Raw genomic sequence first — 22,073 nt, 5'->3', positions numbered from 1 at the left:
ATCCTAATATACAATGAATGGACAAATGTGGGACTGGCTTTACAGTAGGCTGGAGTTTGCCAACTTGCTTTGCATTCAGTTTTGGAATATTCAACTTTCAGAGCATCTCAGCCGGCATCTTGTCCAACCAGTTCATTTTGCACCTACTAGGACCTAAAAAAACATGTTGATTTTTATTCAAGTTCACACGATATTTAAAGCTGTATTAAAACCTTCAAACTAGAAAAGGGTACCTCAACTCCAAGGTTAATGCTATCTACTCTAACCATCATCAGGCTGTTTCCAGAAAGTTCTAAGGATCCTTGCTTATTTCTGAGGTCGCAGGACCTCTTCAAGAAGTCTTACCATAATGTCTGCTGCCATGTCTTAGTATGATATGTAATGTATGATTGAAGTACATCTCTCACTAAGCAGGGTCAAGACCAGCCTGTGATTAAAGACTTGGAGTGGGGCAGCCTCTACCTTGCAACCATCCGGTTTTCCGATAAGCAGAAAGACAGTCTAGAACAGTTAATTTAGAACGGGTAGTTTTTTCCCTGAGTTCAAAGGGCAGGGTAGTTTTAGTTTAGCTGAAGTTACAGTTTCCTGAAGTAATCTGAAGTTAAACATCTTCGTGTGCCAAAAGGAATTGTATAGGGTGAAGTTGCTCTTTGTGTCCTATGCAAATGAAAGGAGCAAGGCTGGGTTGGAGATCAGAAGGCAGGACAAACTACCAGAGGTACCTGCTTGAAAGAACTTGAGGCCAACAAAGGCAATGGAATCCCCATGGTAATCACATCCAAGAGCAGCACCTTTTGGGCAGCACTGGACATGGACTGAAGGTGGTGACCCTTGTCAAAAGCAGTAACTTGAAACCCTGTTCTGAGCCAACAGGGACTCACTAAGTCACTACTGCCATTGAGAATACAATAGTTTCTTCCATAAGAAAATCACAAAGTGGGTGCTTATATTGGGGAAAATATTTGTTGAGATTTCAAAGGAGACTCCCCAGTAGTGATCCCTCCTATTGGTGGACATCTGTAGAAATGCATGAGAGACCTATGTCTCAGAGTCAGAAGCAGGTAGCTCATTTCATGCCCAACCTCAGCAGAGGCCAAAGGGATCCAGGACTTTGGGTCTGCAGTGCTGGGGACCAAGGCCAGGATTTGTCCTATGTAAGTACTCTAGCTCTGAACTAAGCTCCCAGCCCTAAGGACAGGAGGTTCCTAGCGAGGATCAGGGTTGATCTGGAGTTTGAAGACCCAGTAGCTTAAGCCCATTCTTCCTTGAATGTTGGGGCCATTTTTTTAAATGGGAAATCTCGTTTTATTACCTTTGGTAAAGATAAATTACAACGTGCTTTATGTAACTAATTAAAATGGTGCAATCTGTTCAAATATCATTTCTGGGCAGTACATTTCATAAAACTATTCTGGAAGATTAGCTGCCTCCAACCACAACTTTTCCAAAGTCCATTTTTCCAAATAACAAACTTCTGGCGATCATAATTTTTCATTATTGTCATTTTTTTTCCAGATGACCCAGGAGCCTGTACCTCATGTGCTACAGGATATTACATGTAAGTCTGGTCCTCTTTGTTCATGACACTAACTTTTCTGCAGCTTAAGCATCACAGACTTAGTCATAACTACAGTTAGGATTTGCAGGGGCCCTGCAACCTGAAGCAACTGTCCTTTGTGAGCTATTAATGAGTGAAGTGTCCAGATGTTTTCTTGCCTTGAAAGGAAGCCTTCCCTTTTCTGATCCTGGAAGTCATCCATCTTGACACTGGTGTCTAGGAATCTTGCCATGGGTCACCCCCATTCAAATTTTGCTTTGTATGGACAGGCTTTAATAATAGAGAAAGCTGGTTCCCAATGTCTGTGTAGGGATTTTGTCCCTAGCCAGAGTCAGATGTGCCAAGGGAAACCAGGTGAGGCACTTACCTCTTAATTGCCCCCTGGGTGATGAGAGGCATGGACCACTAGCTAAAATGAAGTGCAGATAAGCATCGGACTAGCGTTCTCCCATATAGATTTATTAAAGCCAAGCCTGCATGCTTCAATGTGACCTCCTGTCCCAGCTGCTTTCCCTTCCACCTCGCCTTACCTCCTGTGCTAGAAGGAAACCAACACAAACAGAAAGATGGAAGGGAAGGGGAGGTCAGACTAATTCATGGCCTGCACAGATCCTATTCGACCACCCACAGCTCTCACCTCCTCTCTTCTCCATCTTTCACCAGCTTGTAAGCAACTTGAGATCTGTATGAGTCCAAGAGACAAAAAGAGTAGATCAGGGAGGCTCCAGTGCCCTGCTCACTCTACAGCAAAAACTAGTGGCAATCCCACATCTCCATTTTTGTGGGTCACAACCTTCTGTCACCATAGTGTCTCACCTTGGCAGAGTCTAAGATCTCAAAATGCTAGATGAGGAAATGGTGGAAGCAGTGAGCAAGACAGGAGGAAAGGCAGCCCTGAAAGCTGAAGCATCTCAGAAGGATGGGCCAACCTGAGTTACCAGTAGAACCCTCAGCTGAAATACTTGGCAAGAAGTGTTTCAGATTTCACATTTTTTTCTCATATATCAGAATGGTTACATATAAATGATATATATATCTTGGGGAAGGGCCATGTCTCAAACTAGAATTCATGCTTCATATATACCAGAGGGCCAGAGTTAGTGCATCATTTTATATGCTATTTTAAAAAATAAATTTTGTGCGTGAAACAAAATTTTGCAGCATCATGTTAATTTCTCAGAAAGTTCTTAATTTGGGAGCATTTTCAGATTTGGGAGATTAGGGATGCTATTTTATTTTATGTGTATGAGTGTTTGCTTGCATTCACTTGCATGTGTGTGTACCACATAAAGAAGTAAGCACAGGATCCCTTGGAACTGAAGTAATAAATGGTTGTGAGCTGCCATGTGGATACTGGGAAACAAATCCAGGTCCCCCATGAGAGCATCCAGTGTTCTTAACTGCTGAGCCATCTCCCCAGGTCCTGAGTTAGCCTTCTGGTTGTACCATAGCTTCCCTAGAACAGCTGGCCACTGCAGTAACTATGTCATCATAGCATTTGGATAGATTTGTGTAGCTTTTCCATTTCACACAGAAGGGGCAGGGGTACTACGACTCAATGAGATGGCACTGCCTTGTTTACAAAAGGTCCTAGTTTGACCCTCATGATGAGAAATGAACACATTAAAAGATAGAGGAATGGTGAAGAGGCCCCAGGTTAATGATAATAAGACAAAGCTGGATAATATTTAACGAGTGGGAAATAACTGACAGCATATCATCTGCAATAGCTACAGCAAGGGCTCTCACACCAAAGATGAAGAGCAGACATGCAGGCATCCCTTACAGAGGCCACAGAATGTCCCATGAAGAACTGAAGACTTTAATTTTATTCTCTCTCCCTACCCCCCTGCCACAGAGAGAGAATGACCACATAGAAACTGGTGGAAATTCTATACCTTTTCCTCTAATGTTCCCCACCCCCTACCCTGTGCTGATCCAATCCAACTCTGTACTGATGGAGCCTTCGATTTGACCCCTGTACAAATGCATCCCCTGTACCTGCTTCCTCTCCTACCCCCACGACACATGACACTCACCAAATAATTGATGTGTGTGTTTCATAAAACCTTTTGAGAAAGAAATAGGCTGAAATAGTATGCCCTATAGCACAAAGACACGGCATGAGATAACTGTTTCAAGAAACACGCATTTACGACATTTCAGACTACTTAGCATCAATGACGAGTTGATGCAGTGCTGGACAATATAAGCTGTTAAGAAGGAATGCTAACATTTTCCCTGATGAGTCATGGATGCTTTGAAATTCACCAAAGAGCAAAAGTCAGCTTCACTCCACTGCCCCTCCAAGTGAATTACAATATCTTGCTATATAATGAGCATAGCAGATCATCTACACAAGAATCCATATGTGTATATGCATAAGTATGTATTAGCATGTGTTGGGGATATCAAGGCACTTCCTTGTTAATGATCTGGCTGCAGACCTTCCGGTAAGTTGTACAGACCCAATACTGGGCTGTCTCTCACTTCCTATAAGAACTGTACACGCTATGTATTCCAACAATCTTTGGTTAAAACCCCTGTCCTACCTTTCAGGAGATGATGGGTCCTTGATACTTGAGCATTGTTTCCCATGTGTAGACTCTAAAAATTAGTAATGCCTTCCCTGTGTGGAAGACAGACTTGAAGGAACTGATACTTAACAACTTGCACAGAAATCAGTTTCAGCGACCCTCTCCTCCCAACATCTTCCCAGCAGCACCTCCCCTCCCCATAAAGGGGTTTTCAGAGGTACAGAAGAGGTAGTCAATGCCTTGGCTTGATTGGGAAGGACAGACCAAGTGCAGGTTTCTGACCTTGACAACCTATTCAGTGTGCTACAGATAAATGAGGATGAGGAGAGCAAATCGTGGCAGTTCTATCACGCCAGCCCTCCTCATGGAAGCACGGCATCCTCTTCCCTAGGTTTGAGCGGCATTGCTATAAAGCCTGTCCTGAGAAGACCTTCGGTGTGAAATGGGAATGCAGGGCCTGTGGTACTAACTGTGGCAGCTGCGACCAACATGAGTGTTACTGGTGTGAGGAGGGCTTTCTCTCAGGTAAGCTGGAAAATGGTGACCCACTGGGAAGAAAAGGCTGTGAGGGTCCATCGCTGCAATAGGAGCAATCTAGAATGGATTTCAGAGTCTTTGCATGCTGGTGTCTATAGTCCAAAAAGAATTTTAATGTGGTTTGAGAAAAAACATTAGCCTGAACTCCTTCCTCCTGCCCTTGGCATTGAAGCATAGTTCACAGTTTACTAATTAACCTCAAAGTATCTCCAAGTTGGTGAGAACAAGAGAGTTGAGTAGAAACCATAAGCTCTGAGATGGGAGGAGACCTGAAAATTAAAGTTTCAGAGCTGAAGAGAGGAGACCTGAAAATTAATGTTTCAGAGCTGAAGTTACCTGAGCTATTCAGAGCCATGACCATTTTATTGAAGCAAATACCTCAAGAAAGGAAAATCATGTTGCAGGTTTGTGTGCACTATATAACTGAATGAGACTTAGGTTTTGGTCAGCTCATTGACTTCGTTGGAAAGACAATTGGGAAAGAAATTTACTGTGAGTCTACTAACTGGGAGCATTGAGAATGGAGAATACTACAGACAATATCCAGTGAATCAGTGATACCCGTTTTCTCCCTCTCTGCTCAACCCATGTGCTCTTCCCTCCCAATGTGTGTCTGTATCCGTGCATGCACACGTGTGTAGCATCTTTGTGGGGGTCAAAGAAGAACCTTACATTGCTTCCATCTTTTGTTTGAGACAGAAACTTTCATTGACTAGATTAACTGAACTTTTAGGGATCTACCTGTCTCCCTATCCCATCTCTCCATCACCGAGTGTAAGGGGCCTTCCAGCACCCACAGTGCCCAACTTAAATGTAAGTTTTAGAGGTCTAAACTCAGGTCCTCATGCTTGTCTGACAAGCATTTTACAGACCCTCAATAATTCCCTTCCTTTCTCTTTCTGAGACAGAATCTCTCAATGTAATCTGCTTGTCCTGGAACTTGCTCTGTAGATCAGACTGGCCTCAAACTTGCAGAAATCCTCCTGCCTCTGCCTCCGAAGTGATGGGATTAAAATTGTGTGCCTCAATAGTTTTCTTTATTGAATCATTTTATTTGTAATTTATTAAGGCTTAGAAGTGTTGAAAATCTTTATTCAAAGTTCTTTGCCCGTTATACTTGACAAATTTATATTTAAGTTAAGAAGGAAAAAAAGTATTGCATTTATTAATTGAAATAACCTAAAGCCATCTTGGTTCACACACATGCAATAAAAAAAAAAATGTCCTAAAATGTCCTTCAGTATCTGGCTTTGCATAGCACCAAAAGCCCAGCTAGCCAGAATCCCTCTGTGACGGTTTGTGTATTCTCGGCCCAGGGAGTGGCACTACTAGAAGGTTTGGCCTTGTTCTAGTAGGTGTGGCCTTTTTTGAGTAGGCATGGCACTATGGGTGTGGGTTTTAAGACCCTTATCCTAGCTGCTTGGAAATCAGTCTTCCATTAGCAGCCTTTGGATGAAGATGTAGAACTCTCAGCTCTGCCTGCACCATGCCAGCCTGGATGCTGCCATGCTTCCACCTTGATGATAAGGGACTGAAGCTCTGAACCTGTAAGCCAGCCCCCACTTAAATGTTGTCCTTATAAGAGTTGCCTTAGTCATGGTGTCTGTTCACAGCAGTAAAACCTTAACTAAGACACCCTCCTTTCATACCTTTCCCCTTGTTCTTCCAAAGGTGGCAGCTGTGTGCAGGATTGTGGCCCTGGCTTCCATGGAGACCAAGAGTTGGGAGAATGCAAGCCCTGCCACCGAGCCTGTGAGACTTGCACCGGCTCGGGCTACAACCAATGCAGCAGCTGTCAAGAAGGGTTGCAGCTATGGCATGGGACGTGTCTCTGGTCCACCTGGCCCCAGGTGGAAGGCAAGGACTGGAATGGTACGTATCTGCTAGAGGGAGGTCAGGATCTCCTCTGCCTCCCTCCCTCTTTGGCACTGTTTCTGAGGAATGTTTTGGGGAAGAATCATATTTGTTCCAAGACTCCTAAGTCTCGGGAGTTTGTGAAACTCCCAGGTAAGAAGGCTGCAGAACAGCTTCTCATGTGTGCGTGCCTCTACAATAGAGCAAACCTTCATCTCTGGGGCTCCTTTCCAGTGACCCTGACACATTGAAATTGACAAGCTCTCTATGACTGGCACTGGTCTCTTGGAAGCTGCTTTTCCTAGCTGGGGTGGCAGCACATATCTCAATGGTACAGGCCTTGCTCACCTAGGTACATGGGGCTCTGGATTTGAACCTCAGCATGGGGGAGGGAGAACATTGCCCTCCCAGTTGCACAAGTGGAAAGCTCACTCTTCAGAGGAAGTGTGAGCAGGAGAGTAGAGACGTGGGAGCTGGAACTATAATGGAAGCTGCAGGTATCTGTGCATCTTTAGACTTGGCCTCTTCACCTCTGTGGCCTCACTGTGGGCTTCCTCCAAGGTAACTATAATCTTTCTATGACATCTTCCATGTCTGAGAAGGTTAAAAACCCAAGTCCTTTGCTCTCATATTTCTGGGCAAGGGTCCACTCAGTACAGAGACAGTGGCAGCTGTAGGAGGCCACACAAGACAAGGAGGAAGGTGCCCTGCTGGTTTCAGAGAAAGGGTGTCTCAGCTGCCGTCCACTATGACACTTCTGCACATCTGACTTTCCTAGGACAGCAACCAAAAGCCAGAGCACCCCAGGCTGTTTCCGACCCAGAACTAAGAAAGTTATTCGATCCAGATTGGGATATCGTCTGTGAATTATAGCTGGCCTAAGAAGGCTGAGAACGAGTTGGTCTGGCATGTGGGCTTTAAGAAGTGGTCCAAACCAAGAGGGAAACGGTCTGGTGCTGGGTTTCTTTCTCTGAACATCTGTATTTTATCTGGCATCCAGATGATGAACAGGCACAGGGAGCCAAGAGTCAGAGCCGACTCGATTCCCCAAATGATTACATGTTCTCTTCAACTGGACTACGCATTTTGCAAGCAAAAAATTTAGACTTTGATTGTTCCCCTTTGTCAGAGCACCACACCCCCCCCTCTACCCCCCCCCCCCTCCCCGCCAACTCCTCTGAAATCACAACGCAGTGTTTTTGAAAAAGAAGAAGGATTTATTCCATTCGGGGGCCTCACACTAGTAAGGGAATAGGGGAGCAGAAGAGAATGTTTCTCGTGGCTGGACTAAAGCAATGAAGTCAACGGCATAGCTGCACTTTCCATTTCTGTGATCTATGAAATAAGACAGGCAAAGCATGAACAAAGAGGGGAGAACGTTTGCTCACTAAACAAGGTAAAGCTGCAGCATGCCTTCCCAGCAGAAGCACAGAGAGGGCTAGTAAATGGGAAATACATTCCGTTAAGTCTGGGGAGGATTGGCGCCAATGCCTTCATCTTTCTCCTGCCTTCTCCCCCCACCCCCCCCCAAACAAGGTCAGGAGTGTAATAGGAGAGCAGAGGGTTCCAGAGAGCGAGCCCTAATTAGCCACACCTTTCAGATGATGGGAAACAGATTTCAGTCATTCTAGGTCAATCTCAAGGAGACCTGAACCAATCATGGAGTGTTTGCAAGAGAATGTAGCTGCCTAGGTAGGAGCAGCCAGGTCTTCAGCCTGGTGTCTGGACTGGAAAAAAAGAAAAATAAAAAAAAGATTCAGATAGATGTAGGATAGTAAGCTGTCTTGAACTTCAGCCTGCTCCTTCATCCATGCTACTTCCAAGAGAACACAGTCATGTTTGCATACCAAGGCCATGGCCAGCTCATGGGTCTACGCGTGCTCTGGAAAGTCTCCTTGAGACGGAATCACTCAATTCTTTCCTTAGTACTGTGGCTAGCTAGTTAGGATGATAGTGACATAAGCCATCCTTCTTTGTCACCTACTAAGAGAGTGAGTTCCCAAGCACCCCCACCCCCTGCAGAGTCCAAGGATGGAGCAGACAGAACTTACCAGGGCCTGCCAGACAAATCCTGCAGCCAACACCCTTGGGTCCCAAGGATGGCAGCTCACCTATGTTTTCTAGCCATCAAAAGAACAGTCACAGGAAAGCCCTCTGTCCCACTCACTAAACGTTGTGAAGGTGACTTAGGACATTGTCCCTAATGTCAGAAGCACTGAACAGGTGATCTTCATGTGGTGGTGTTAACACATGCAGGAGCAACAGGCTATCAGCTTCCAGAGACGGGGCTTCACCAGACCCGGGAGTGCAGTTTCTCTGTCACTGCAAAGCATTTTCCTCTTCTAAAGTGTTTTGTCCTCTGGTAGTCTGGAAAAGTTCCTGCAAACATGCCTGAGAGTCCTCCAATCCACCCATATCCCTCATGGATTAGAACCAGGCCATAGCAGGCTCTAATTACAGATTGTAACGAAGGACCAATCTACAAAGCACAGCTTGGTGAACGAACTGAATTTTTTTTTTTAAATCTCTGACCACATCCTAACAACTCATCACCAGCCGCTCTTTTGATCTTAATTCCCAAGCTCTGAGAAATGCTGGAGTCGGCGAATTTGTGGGAGGAAAGTCAACCTCTTTGTGGAGAGATAAATGTTGCATAATAGTAACTGCAGATGGCTTTGAAAAGCCACAGGTACCTGATTCCTAGAAGGGATTTATCCATCTATGCATATAGTTGCCTCAGAAGGAAGGGATGGTGGCATTTTTTAACTACTTAACCATTAGGAAAACACAGCTAGAGGAGCTTAGAGATAAGTAATCCTTTGGCTCCATGGTACAAAGGAACCATTCGTACTGGCTTGCGCTGATGGCTAAGCATCCAGGAACTGTATATGGGCATTGTCAGGCTATCGACACCTAAAATTAGCTATGGCAGAAATGTTTACACCACAGAAATTGGCAACACTACAAATCAGTGTTGTCTCACCAGCAAAACACCACTTTGATCTCGCTCAGATGACTTGAAAATTAAAATTAATTGCTCAGAAACTTTGGTCCCAGCCCTGCAAGTAGGTAACAATAAAAATAACCAGAGGAAGAGCAGTAAGCCTAGAATCAGCGAGCCCTGCATTCAAATCCTGACCCGGCTACTCACTGCAGTGTAACCCTCAACTGTTCTTCCTCCTCTCTGAGCCTGAGTTCCCTCATGTGTAATGAGAGCTTGAGACCACTGCATACATCATCTTGTACCTGAGAGAGCTTTTACATCCCACAGGACATTAAGAGTCTTGTTTTCTGATCCTTTGACCCGATCAAAACGCCAGTTCCCTTACACAACAGTGTTCTATGAGTCACCCAAGAAAACAATCTGGGGGAAGTGAAGGGGCGCTGAAGAGCAGTAGCGATCTAAAAACAATAGTCAGAGAATGCAGGGGTTAGCTAACCAACCAGGACGCCTCTTAGCCAGTCCTGACAGGCCACAAGTGCACCCCCTCAAGAATGGTCACACAGCTTCGTTATAATAGCAATCACAACACATATGCGGGGCTAAGCAATCTGTAAATGTAACCCCCCAAATCAAATATGATTCATACAAATGATTGTATGTACATGAAACACTCACACAGATGCCTTCCAAGACTGTGACAAGAGGAAAATCCTTATCTGTAGTGCTGAATGGCACATGCAGCCCCAATGTCCTACACGAAGAGGGTGTCAATGATTCCAGTCCACAAGCCCTTACATCTCAGGCTGGATCTGTGTGGCAAAGAATACACAGCAGAGATTTCTGGGAGGTGGGGGCAGAGGGGAAGCTTGTCTTCTTCATGGTCCTTCTCTCATTAAAATAAAACACTTTATTTTTTTAATAAAAAAAAAAAGAAGCTGTGCCCACTGAAAAGCCATCTTTGGTGAGGAGTCTGCTGCAGGATCGACGAAAGTGGAAAGTTCAAATCAAAAGAGGTAACAGGGAAATAGGGAGGAGCCGGTCGTCGCCCTACAGCCATCTCCACTCTGCAGAGAGCAACCCTGGTAGCCACAAGGCCAAGGCAATGGGGATATGGAAGCCATGAGAGAGGAGGCAGGAGGGCCGTAAACCACCAGTGAACACTTGGGGAATCTGTGAGACCTGACTGCAGAGGTCTCTGCTACATCTAAGGTCATTCCTAATGCGCTGAGGACTATGCCTGGGAAAGACCCTCGAAAGAGCCCATATGTAGCTACGGCTGGAGCTCAGCAATAGGGCACTGCCTAGCAACTATGGACCACTGGGCTCCATCTCCATGCTCTAGCCCTGCAAATCTTTAAAAGACCAAGGAATCAATATGTGCCTTTCTGGTTGCTGCTGTGTTGTTTGAAGTAGCAAAGACTGGGAAACTAAATGGCTATGAGAAGAGAGATGGGAGGTATTGTATGCGTAGGGTAAAATATTAGAGTTACCAAAAGGAACGAGGAGATCCTAAAGTCCCTGCAAAGCCTGCTCTCCAAAGATGAGTTTTATTAAAACTCAGGCAAGCCGAGCATTACGGAGCATGCCTGCAGCCCATGCACATAAGAGACAGGGATGAGAGACGCACAAAGTCAAGGCCAGGCTAGGCTACATAGCAGGACTCTGTTTCAAACAAACAAACAAACCAAAACAAAACAAAACACCAGCCATTACACACAAATAAAACGGAACCCCACAATACAAAGTGATCCAAGTGTGAATAGATTCAGGGTGCAGATATATAATCATATGACTGTATAGATGATAGGAAAGTAAGAAGGGCCCTGACTTTCTACAGTTGCCTCTAACAGGTACCATTCTTGGTTAGAGATTTTTTTTCCCTTTCTTTATTTTCTCTTTTTCGTTAGTGTTAGCAAGGCTAGAATTTCTGGAGTCGGGTAAAATGGGAACCATGAACAAGTTCAAGGTTTACTCTCTGAGACTGGCTTTTACAAACTGCTGCCTCTGCTTAATTACTGTGAACTGCTTGTTCGGAGCTCCCTCTGCTGTACACAAGGGGACACTGACGAACTCTAGACCTACTTTATACAGTAAACCAGATTGTTAAATGTATATAATTAAAAACTTGCATCTGTGGATATCAACTGAATTTCACAAATATTGAAAAAAATAAAACCAATATCTTTGAGAATGAGGCATCTTGGTATAAAATGAGAAAGTCAGCCTGTGGCCGGACACAGCATAGCTTTGCAGGGCTCAGGAATGGTGACTATCCCTCTCTGAGCATCCCAGCATGCTTCTACCCTCCTGATGCCTCTTCTTATGGCCCAGAGCTGTCTCCAGGGGCAGAACTGCCATTCTGGGAAGCCTGTAGACTTTTGTGACAACTGTTGTCACTGGACTCTATACAGGCTACTTATGGGTTCCCAGGGTCTCTTCCAACTCAGGGAAGAAAATATCAGCCCATCATCGGCTCTCATTATATACTATAAGGCCAGGACAAACTTATCACTACAAACTACAAAAGTCTTGCCAATCAGCATGGCAGCTTGGTCAGTCATTTAGACACACATGCATTATGTATGTATATGCATGTTGCTGTGTGCATTCCGTGTGCATACGTGCATTCCGTGTGCATACGGCACATGTGTTTTTACATCAGTCCTATCTCCTACCAATCTGTACTCCACCTTATTCTCTTCCCCAGTAAGGCAGCAGCTTTATAATAATAAATGCCGTCATAGAACCAAGACAGGCCTCCTGGTGCCCTTCCCAGTGTGGAGAGAGGAGAGAGAGAGAGAGAGAGAGAGAGAGAGAGAGAGAGAGAGAGAGAGAGAGAGAGAGAGAGAGAGAGAGAGAGAGAGAGAGAGAGAGAGAGAGAGACTCAGAAATTGGGTGGAATAACAATTGAGGAAAAAGAAAGGGAGCAAAGAGAGTGGGTGGGGCTCTGTTACTGAGCCACCATGCTAAACACTTAGTACACACACTGTCTTAACTGAGCTACTGTGTTAAACACTTCCTACGGTGTCTCACTGAGTAAGAACTTCAGACTTGCCATCAGCATCAAGCAGGGCACACACTGTCTCACTGCGCTTCATGCTTCCACAAGGGATAAACCATTTTCTCTCTTTGTAGAGACACTGAAAGTAGGACTCTGAGAGTTTAATTACTGTATCCATGGTTACTCCACCCATAAGCAGCACAGCTGGGATCCAATGGCAGGTGTGAGCCATCTACACCCGACTCCCAGGAGGAGAAGAGGGTCAAGAAAGAGAGGCATACGGTAAAGAGGAAGGAATCAGAGCCACTAAGATCACCTGGGGCTAATTCCCCTGTGGGAGATGCACTGGGAAGGTCTCTGAGTGGACTGAGTGGGGTCAGTGAGGCTGCTTCGTGTGTGTATGGAAACCTGTCCTAGGAGCTTTCTGAGGGGGCTTCCTGGAAATGCTTGTCTTCAGATGTTCTTGGAGGGAGAGTGCAAATACACAGACACATGGACAGACAGACAGACAGACATTCAGCTACATGGTATGAACACGTGAATGCAGAATGATTTGTTATCTCAAATATCACACACACACACACACCGTAATGTTGCAATTCTCTGGTGAAGTTTCAAGGGAATTCCTGATAACCAGTTTCCAAGGAATGATTAAGAAAAAGAATGAATAAATTCTACATCCTAGCAGTGCGTAGTAGCTGAGTTACAGAGAGTGGAGTGGAGTCACTTCTCCAACACTGTAAGGTTATGTGACAAGGCCAAGTCTGATGTGTTTCTTGCCCATACAGATGCAACGAGCCAGAATCAACCTTGTCACTCTTCTTGTAAAACCTGCAATGGATCACTCTGCGCTTCATGTCCCACAGGTCAGTGTGGAAGGGGAGACAGTGGTGGCAGCTGAACCTGGACACCGTCACTGCTCTTGCATGGCAGTGGTGGTTTGTGTTCGGATGCATGATATTGATCTAGTCCCGTCACTGGGGCTTCTGGGGACACATAGGAAACCAAACAGTGACCAGGAGTAAAACTGAGCTTCCTGGTACAAAGAAATACACAATGAAGCTGTGGGTTGTCTTGTCCATAGAATGTGCTGGAATCTGTGGGTACCTCCCAGTTTGAGTCTCTTGTTCTTTTATCTTAGACAAATGCAGTTAAGGTTGAGGATAAATATAGGGATGAACACATTGCCTGCGGCCTCCCTCGTCGTCAATTCTGCACTTAGTGCTGTGGGGTGGGGCGGAGAAACAGGATAGCTTGTTTCCTTAAAACTTATCTTCTTTATGGAAACACTGGGCATAAATAACTTCCTCAAGATAGATTGTCTATGTAGTGCATTAGCATAATAAAATTATCATTAGGGGCTGGAGAGACAGTCTAACACAGCAGATAAGAAGAACATCTACTGCTCTTGCAGAGAACCTAAGCTCACTTCCTAGCATCCACAGTTGGGAGGCTCACCATTACTTGTAACTCTGGTTCCTGGGATCTGATACCTATGGCCTTTGTGGGCACCTGCGCTCACACGCACTCAGACATGTATGTACACATAATTAAAAATGAAACAAAAATACATCTTTAAAAATTATCATTAGAAGAGCCATGTGAGAGTGCACAGCGTTAAGAGTAGAATCAGCTACTTATTCTCCTGCAATGTGTTCCAGTACTTTCTATGAATATCCGAACTGCACCAAGTCCGTATGTGCTGTTTGTTCCTTTGATCAACTTGAGCTTAGAGATCAGACACAATAAGAGAATAACAACAGCTAATAATAAAACAGAAAAATGTAATAATATACTAGAATAAAAAATTTATAACTTCACATTTACTTCTGCAGCGTTCACTTATTATTGTGGACCTGGGCTGACCCCAGGCAACTGAGACTTTGAAGCCCTGAGCGAGGTTGTTGTAGTGAGATCAGACTCACGGCAGCATTTAACATGATAGATGTGTCAGGACTGTGAGCACGTAAGCAGCTACACCCAAACACTGAAAGATGTTTTAGAATTTTAGAGTTGAGATGGTTTTAAGAGTGTTTACTTGATTGATTGATTGATTGATTGATTGACTGACTGCAACCATCTCACTATGTAGCCCTCCCTGGCTGACTTGGAGCTCACTGTGTATAGCAAGCTGGCCTCAAACTCACCGAGATCTGCACATTTCTCTCTGTCTCCCAAGTGCTGGGATTAAAGTCACTCACCACCACAGATACACCTGCACCCCCCCCCTTTTGCAAATTTCTATTTCATTTTATTTATTTATTTATTTATTTATTTATTCATTTGGAGGGTATGTGTGTGGTGTGCACCAGTACATGAGCATACATGTGGACATGCATGTAGAAGCCAGAGGTCAAACATGGCTGTTGCTCCTCAAGACAGCCTTCTGATTTGGTTGGTGGGGTTTGTTGTTGGTTGTTGGTTTTTTGATTTTTTGGTGGTGGTGGTGGTAGTGGTGGTGGGTTTGGGTTTTTTGTTTTGTTTTGTTTGTTTGTTTTTGTTTTGTTTTTAGACAGGACTCTCATTGGCCTGGCACTCACCCATTTGGCCCCAGGGATTCTTCCTCTCTCTAAGCCTGGGAGTGCAAGCATTCCTTGCTATACACAGCTGTTTATGAGTTCTGAGGCTCACACTTGAGTCCTTACCCTTGCACGATGAGCACAGTTCTGAGATCTCCCAGCCCCTTATTGGTTTTTCAATCTTCATTACATGTGTTTATCTGTTTATTTATGAGTATGGGTGTGTGGTGTGCACATTCCACAGCATGCACATGGAGGGTGAGAGGACACTTACCGGAGTTGGTTCTCTCCTTCCATCTCGTGGGTCCCAGGACTTCAGCTCAGTGAATCCAGCTTGGCACCCTTACCTGCTGAACCCTCTCACTAGCAAACCCACCCACGTTTGCTGTTTAAGATAACAATAGCCATCTTTGTAACTGAGCACACTTAGAAGTGGAACATTCGGTTCAAGGGAAGCATACCTGGCAAAGTTGTTTGCATGTCTGTCTCATTCATTCCAGATGGGTGGGGGAAGGCAGGAAAGAGGACCAGTGTAGCACCTCACACATGCCTGCTGCATAGATGGCAAGACTGGTCACAGGACAAAGGGAAGCCCTAGAGTGCCTGGTTGGTCTCTAATGTCAGACTATGCAAAAGCAGGGCCAAGCCCCTAGGGCCAATTTCCTTCCTAACAACTTAACTAATTAAAGGATGAATAAATAAATAAATAGTTTACAAGCATAATCTAGTGTTTCAAATACCCAGACTTTGAAAAAAGATTTTAAAAAATCAAAGCCTCTATGTGTGTGAGTCCTCTCAATAATATGTGTGCTATCAGGATCAACCATGACGGCTCTTCTCTGCCCTCATGCCCTGGCTTCCAGGTATGTACCTGTGGCTGCAGGCCTGTGTTCCTTCCTGTCCCCAAGGCACTTGGCCATCAGTCACCAGTGGCAGCTGTGAAAAGTGTTCCGAGGACTGTGTCTCCTGCTCCGGTGCCGACCTTTGCCAACAGTGCCTGAGCCAGCCGGACAACACTCTGCTTCTCCATGAGGGCAGGTGCTACCACAGTTGCCCAGAGTAAGTCTCCACCTCCCGCTGACGTCATACTCCACAGTCTCCACAGTTCCTCTGAGCAGCTCCTTCCTCCCACAGAACTCTCTCTGCACTCTCAGAGCACTTGTATAAATGATACTTGTTGACTATGCCTTCACCGTGGGCCACAACAGCCAAAACTTAACATAAGGCCAGATGCCCGCTTCTCCCTATGACTTGGCTACGCATGACTCTTGCTTCTGTGACAGTAGTCACGTGACCCGTGTTGCACCGCAGTGGGGATGTGTGTTTAAAAGGACATTTTTAGGTGATGTTATCCATCACTGGGTGATTTGCACACTGTTCGTATGCAAACCTAGCTACTGTAACCTCCTACACACAGGGTCTATGTGGTATGGACTGTCACACATGAGACCCCCTCATTGACGAAAACATGTTTGCGTGGTGCCTGGCTATTCTTTTCCCACCTTGTACCAGTAATTGGATGTTCTTAGTTCTCTTCTGCATCATAGGTGCAGAGTCAAGATATGAGACTCTTCTAAACTTTCAAGCAGGGGAGTTGTGAGTTATATATAGTAACAATAGTTACTTATTTATTGATTGCACTCTCATTTAAAATCCCTTTAGAGTTCTATGAGAGGAAGGAGTTGATTCGAGGGACTATTGATTTCACCAACAGGATTTACCTGTGAGGGAAGAGAAAAACAGAGCAGAAGTAACAAACTTAGCAAAAATAATTCTCCCTCATAACAATGTTAGGAAGCCCTACATTTGTAACTTTGGTGGCACCGGGGTCACCAGAAGCCCCATCTTCCCATTTTGCCCTTGTTCCTTCCTTGACTGACCTCCCTTGCAGGCCCCGTAGAGCCTCGGTTGGTATTGTCCATCTCAGTGACCAGTACCACCACCCCACTCAGTGATGATAAATTAAGGGATAACTGTCCTCCTTCCCTCCCTCCTTCCCCTTCCTCCCTTCCTCTATCCTTTCTCAGATTTCCTTCCAATACCACCATCTAAGCTGGTCTCTAGAATAAGGATGAAGAACTGCTATCTGCCTTTATCTTTTGGGGCATCGGAAGGTCTCTTAGTGATTGATTCCTAAGACTGCATAGTACCAAACCCTATGTGTAAATGCTCTATATTTTCATACTCATGATAAAATTCAGTTTATAAATTAAACACAGTGAAATATTAATAAAATAAAGCTATTATAGCAATATAATACAATAAGGTATATGAATATGGTCCCTTCTCACAATATCTTATTGTATTGTACTAACTTGTGACTATGTGACATTATTCCCAGCAATCACATGGTGGCTCACAACCATCTGTAATGGGATCTTATGCCCTCTTCTGGTGTGTACTCATATAACTAAAATAAATAAATCTTAGGAAGGAAGGAAAGAAGGAAGGAAGGAAGGAAGGAAGGAAGGAAGGAAGGAAGGAAGGAAGAGAGGGAGGAAGGAGGGAGGGAGGGAGGAAAGGAAAGGAAAGGAAAGGAAAGGAAAGGAAAGGAAAGGAAAGGAAAGGAAAGGAAAGGAAAGGAAAGGAAANGGAAAGGAAAGGAAAGGAAAGGAAAGGAAAGGAAAGGAAAGGAAAGGAAAGGAAAGGAAAGGAAAGGAAAGGAAAGGAAAGGAAAGGAAAGGATCTGTCTCAACAGCATGGTGAGAGTGATAGAGGACCCCCCCCCCCGTCAATTATTGGCTTCCACACATCCATGCACAAGTATGCACACATAAGCTCTGTCTTAGTTAGGGTTTCATTTCTGTGAAGAGACGCCATGACCAAGGCAACTCATATAAAGGTAAACATTGAATTGGGGCTGGCTTACAGTATCAGAGGTTCAGTCCATCATCATCAAAGCAGGAAGCATGGCAGCATCCAGGCAGGCATGGTGGTGGAAGGGTAGAGAGTTCTACATCGTGACCCAAGGGCAGCCAGAAGGAGACTCATTCCAGCTAGCAGGCAGCTAGGAGGAAGCTCTCTTCTGTGCTGGGTGGAGCCTGAGCACAGGAGGAGACCTCCAAAGCCCACCCCTCCAGTGACGCATTTCCTCCAACAGGGTCACTCCTCCCCACAGCGCCACTCCCTACGGACCAAGCATATTCAAATCAGTACAAGTGCATACACATATACTATCCACACACACAAATAAAACATAAAAAGAAAAAGACATAGTACCTGACCCGTTAAATAGTAGACGCCAATAGTTGTTTCCAGAGTCAGACCTGTATTGAAATATCTATTTGTGTCTTTGTGTGTGTGTTGAAATATTTTTTATTGTAAAATATAAATCTAACAGAGAGAAAGGACAATGACAATTTAGGGATAAATCAGGACAAAGTTCTAAACAAATTAAATGCCTTTAAACAATCCCAGTTCCCTAGGAGATACCCACCCCTTTCATTCCATTTTTTTCTAGACATATTTTTACAACCTTCCCTCAGTGAGTCTTGAAGGTTCATTTTGATTATAAGAACAGCAACCATTTCTTTTGGTCTCAATCTCTTTGTTGGTAGCTGATATAATTGCAATTTCCCTTCTTTCCATAGGGGCTTTTATGCAAAAGATGGTGTTTGTGAACACTGTAGTTCCCCTTGCAAAACATGCGAAGGAAATGCCACCAGCTGTAACTCTTGTGAAGGAGACTTCGTCCTAGACCATGGGGTGTGCTGGAAAACTTGCCCTGAAAAGCACGTGGCCGTGGAAGGAGTCTGCAAGCACTGTCCAGAGAGGTGCCAGGACTGCATTCACGAGAAAACTTGCAAAGGTACCTGGAAGCATCCCGATTGAAAGAACAAAACAAAACAAAACAAAACAAAACAAAACAAAACAAAACAAAACAAAACATTCTCTCTATACAAGGGAACACACGAACAAAGAGAAAGGAAACAGCCAAGGCTTTCTTTTTCACAAAAGGGGTGTGATATGACCAAAACTGGTCTAGCAAGCACACCAAGCAGCAAATCTGATAGGTGTCTATCCTAATGCAGGAGTACTGCATCTTTCCCCATTGGCTGGGGTCCAACCTCACAGTCTTTCACAGTTGGCTAATTTTAAAACAATTTGTGGAAAGAAAATAAAAGAAGAAGGCAAGTGCTTGGCCTCCCTGGACCATCGAGTTTGGTGAATGTGTGGGGAGGCCTGAGGCAGATCTTTATAAAATAAGGCGTTACTAGGTAGAGAAGATAAAACGATTTGAATTCCATTGCATAAAGGTTGTACAGGGTGAAAGCGATTTGTGGCATATTGGCCCTTGATGGACTGACTAGTCATCATCCACAGAAAACAATCTATAAACATTCTTACAATCCCAAGGGGCTCCTGGCCCTGTGGAGCCACTGGCTGGGGCCACTATCTAAGAACCAGAAACAACCAATGTCCACCTTCAGTGAAATTCATCATCTGAAGTTGAGGAAGTTGGGGGTGAGATATACTGCTTCCTTTGTGAACTCTATAAACTAAGATACACAAGAATTTATATATATATATATATATATATATATATATATATATAATATATACTCAACTCTCGCCTCAAAGGGAGTAAGAGATGTCTATTCTGCAGCCAAACATGAATGGCCATGGCCTAGGAACACAGATTCAGGTCACCTTACGTGCCATGGTTCAATATGACAAGTTCATGACATTTTCCTGCTGAGAGCAAAAGGACATCATAAATCAAGGCTCTTTCCAAAGCATTGGTGGCAATAGCAGGCAGGAGGATTTCAGCAAAGTGGGGAGCTCTCTACTCTAGGCCCCACATACAACATACAACCATAATAATTAGAGCTTTGAGTTTGGTAGAAGTTGATGGTCTGTGAAGTTTACACATTACAAAAGAATTTACCTGACAGTCACAGGATACTGGGTCCAACACAGAGGTAGTCATGGGCTGCTAAGGGGCTAAAGGATGCCTACAATAACTTAATTCTGGATCCACAACATTCCACCATTCCATAATAGTGAAGTCCTAATCAGCTGATTGGTCTGGAAGAATCCTTAGCACAGCTGTTGCTTTTGTTCTTCAGTTCATATATAGCATTACTCAGGGCACTCGGGTTACAGATAAGAACCTCAAAACTCCACTCTGAGTTCAAGGTCTTACAGTAGAGACTGCTCTATCTCAAATATAAAGCCACAAGTCATGGAGCTGACTGAAAAATCAGTTATAAGGTATGAGAGAAAAATGTAGATGGCGCAGTGAGTGAAGGCACCTACCACCTTTGATCCCACACGGTGAAAGGAGAAATCCAACTCCTGCAAACTGTCCTATGACCTCCGTACTTTCTCCATAGCAGACATGTCACACACACACACACACAAACACAGACACACACACTCACACACACACAAATACATGCATGTAGGATAAGTTAAAAGGCATAAAGTTTAGGCAACTTTAACCTGAGGAATAATGCTATGGCTTGAACAGTCCTTTTCCTTTGAACAAATTCCCAAGAAAAGGAGACTCAGTCCTATGCAAAGGATTCACTTCATGTGATCTGTAAGGTTTTCTGAACCCACCCCCAATATGAGAGGGAACACAAAGTGACTAGTAATGTATTCTTTATGATGATTAAACATCTGTTCACAGATCTAACCTGTCAAAGAATGAAAAACTCACAAATCTTCAATCCCCAAGCCTCCTTCTATATGAAACCACATTTTGAGTTATTTGTCACAGTTTCAAGAATCTGTTTATACTTTCCAATTTATTTTTCTTTGAGAATTTCATACAGTGAATAGTGTAGACTTATACTTTTTTTGCCTTCCTCTGCCCCCTCCAACTCCTCCAGTGTTTGCTTCTACTCACAAGTTCTGACTTCTTCTAGAATTATCATAGATTATATATACTATATATAATAATGCTAAATATATACCCAATATTGTCCATAATGTGTATATATGCACATATTAACTACTGAGTCCATTTACTGTTGCTCTTATGTACATGTGCTTAGGGCTGGCTACTTGGAAGTAGTTCTCTCTCTCTCTCTCTCTCTCTCTCTCTCTCTCTCTCTCTCTCTCTCTCTCTCTCTCTCCAGACATTACCTGTAGTTCTTCATGTATGGCCTTGTGAAATTTACCTTGTGCACTTTGGCATGTTGAATTTTGTTGCCAGTATGTAGATCTTTTTCACACAACCATTTTGTAGAGATATTGTGGGTATAGCATCCCTGTCACATCTGGAAGACATGTTCTAGCAGCAGATCTCCTGGTCCTCTGGCTCTTAACAATCTTCCCTCCCCTCTTTCTCATGTTCCTTGAGTATACAGTGGTTGTGTTGTAGATGTACCAGTTGGGACTGGGTGCCCCATGATCACTTAATCTCTGCATTTTGTCCAGTTGTAGATCTCTACATACCTGCTGGGAAAAGACGTTTCTTTGAGAAGTATAGTGAGAGCTACATTTTCATGTGGGTATGGGCTTTAGAATGTAGTTAAATAGCTAGGAATAATGGCACACACCTTTAATCCCAGCACTTGAGAGGCAGAGGCAGATGCATCTCTGTGAGCTCAAGGCTAGCCTAGTCTACATAGTGAGTTCCAGGATAGCCAGAGCTACATACTGAGATCATGTCTCAAAAGACAAACAAACAAACAATAATGTAGCTAGAAATTATATTGGTTTAGGACAATGTCAGTAATAGGTTCTCCTCTGGGATCAGATAATTTATCAGGGAACCATCACTAGAAAGAACAGATTTCTATTCTGTCTCTGTTTCTGTTTTTCTGTCCCTCTCTGTCTCTTTCTCTTTCCTCCTCTGTCTTTCTCTCTGTGTTTCTATCTCTTTGTCTCTCTGTGTGTGTCTCTATGTCTCTGTGTCTCTGTGTCTGTCTATCTGTCTGTCTGTCTGTCTGTCTCTATCTATCTATCTATCTATCTATCTATCTATCTATCTATCTATACCTCTGCAGCCATTGTCTGTAGCTCTTCATGCATGGATGGGGCCTTGTAAAATTTCCCATGTGCACAGCATGTGTGTGTGTGTGTCAATGTTTCCCTATAGCTTTTTCAAACACCCTTAGTAGTATTTTACTTTCCTCTTCCTCTCTCTCTCTCTCTCTCTCTCTCTCTCTCT

At 44.1% G+C, this 22,073-nt stretch overlaps 1 protein-coding gene across 3 annotated transcripts in view; it reads left to right on the top strand.

The window, feature by feature from the left end:
* Positions 1-22,073, top strand: part of Pcsk5 (proprotein convertase subtilisin/kexin type 5) — a 412,773-nt gene that overhangs the window by 363,412 nt on the left and 27,288 nt on the right. Inside the window, exons 25-31 of one of the 3 annotated variants that reach the window (XM_021151578.2) lie at positions 1,516-1,558; positions 4,487-4,620; positions 6,304-6,504; positions 10,363-10,443; positions 13,220-13,297; positions 15,814-16,009; positions 18,541-18,758. In XM_021151578.2, the coding sequence (XP_021007237.1) occupies positions 1,516-1,558; positions 4,487-4,620; positions 6,304-6,504; positions 10,363-10,443; positions 13,220-13,297; positions 15,814-16,009; positions 18,541-18,758 (951 nt within the window). The remainder of the gene's footprint in view (positions 1-1,515; positions 1,559-4,486; positions 4,621-6,303; positions 6,505-10,362; positions 10,444-13,219; positions 13,298-15,813; positions 16,010-18,540; positions 18,759-22,073) is intronic. The other 2 variants (XM_029472674.1, XM_021151579.2) reach the window with 2 other exon arrangements.

The sequence above is a fragment of the Mus caroli genome, chromosome 19, assembly GCF_900094665.2.
Source record: "Mus caroli chromosome 19, CAROLI_EIJ_v1.1, whole genome shotgun sequence".
Taxonomy (NCBI): Eukaryota; Metazoa; Chordata; class Mammalia; order Rodentia; family Muridae; genus Mus; species Mus caroli.
Note: the sequence above shows the minus strand (reverse complement) of the source record. Positions and strands in the feature narration are given on the sequence as shown.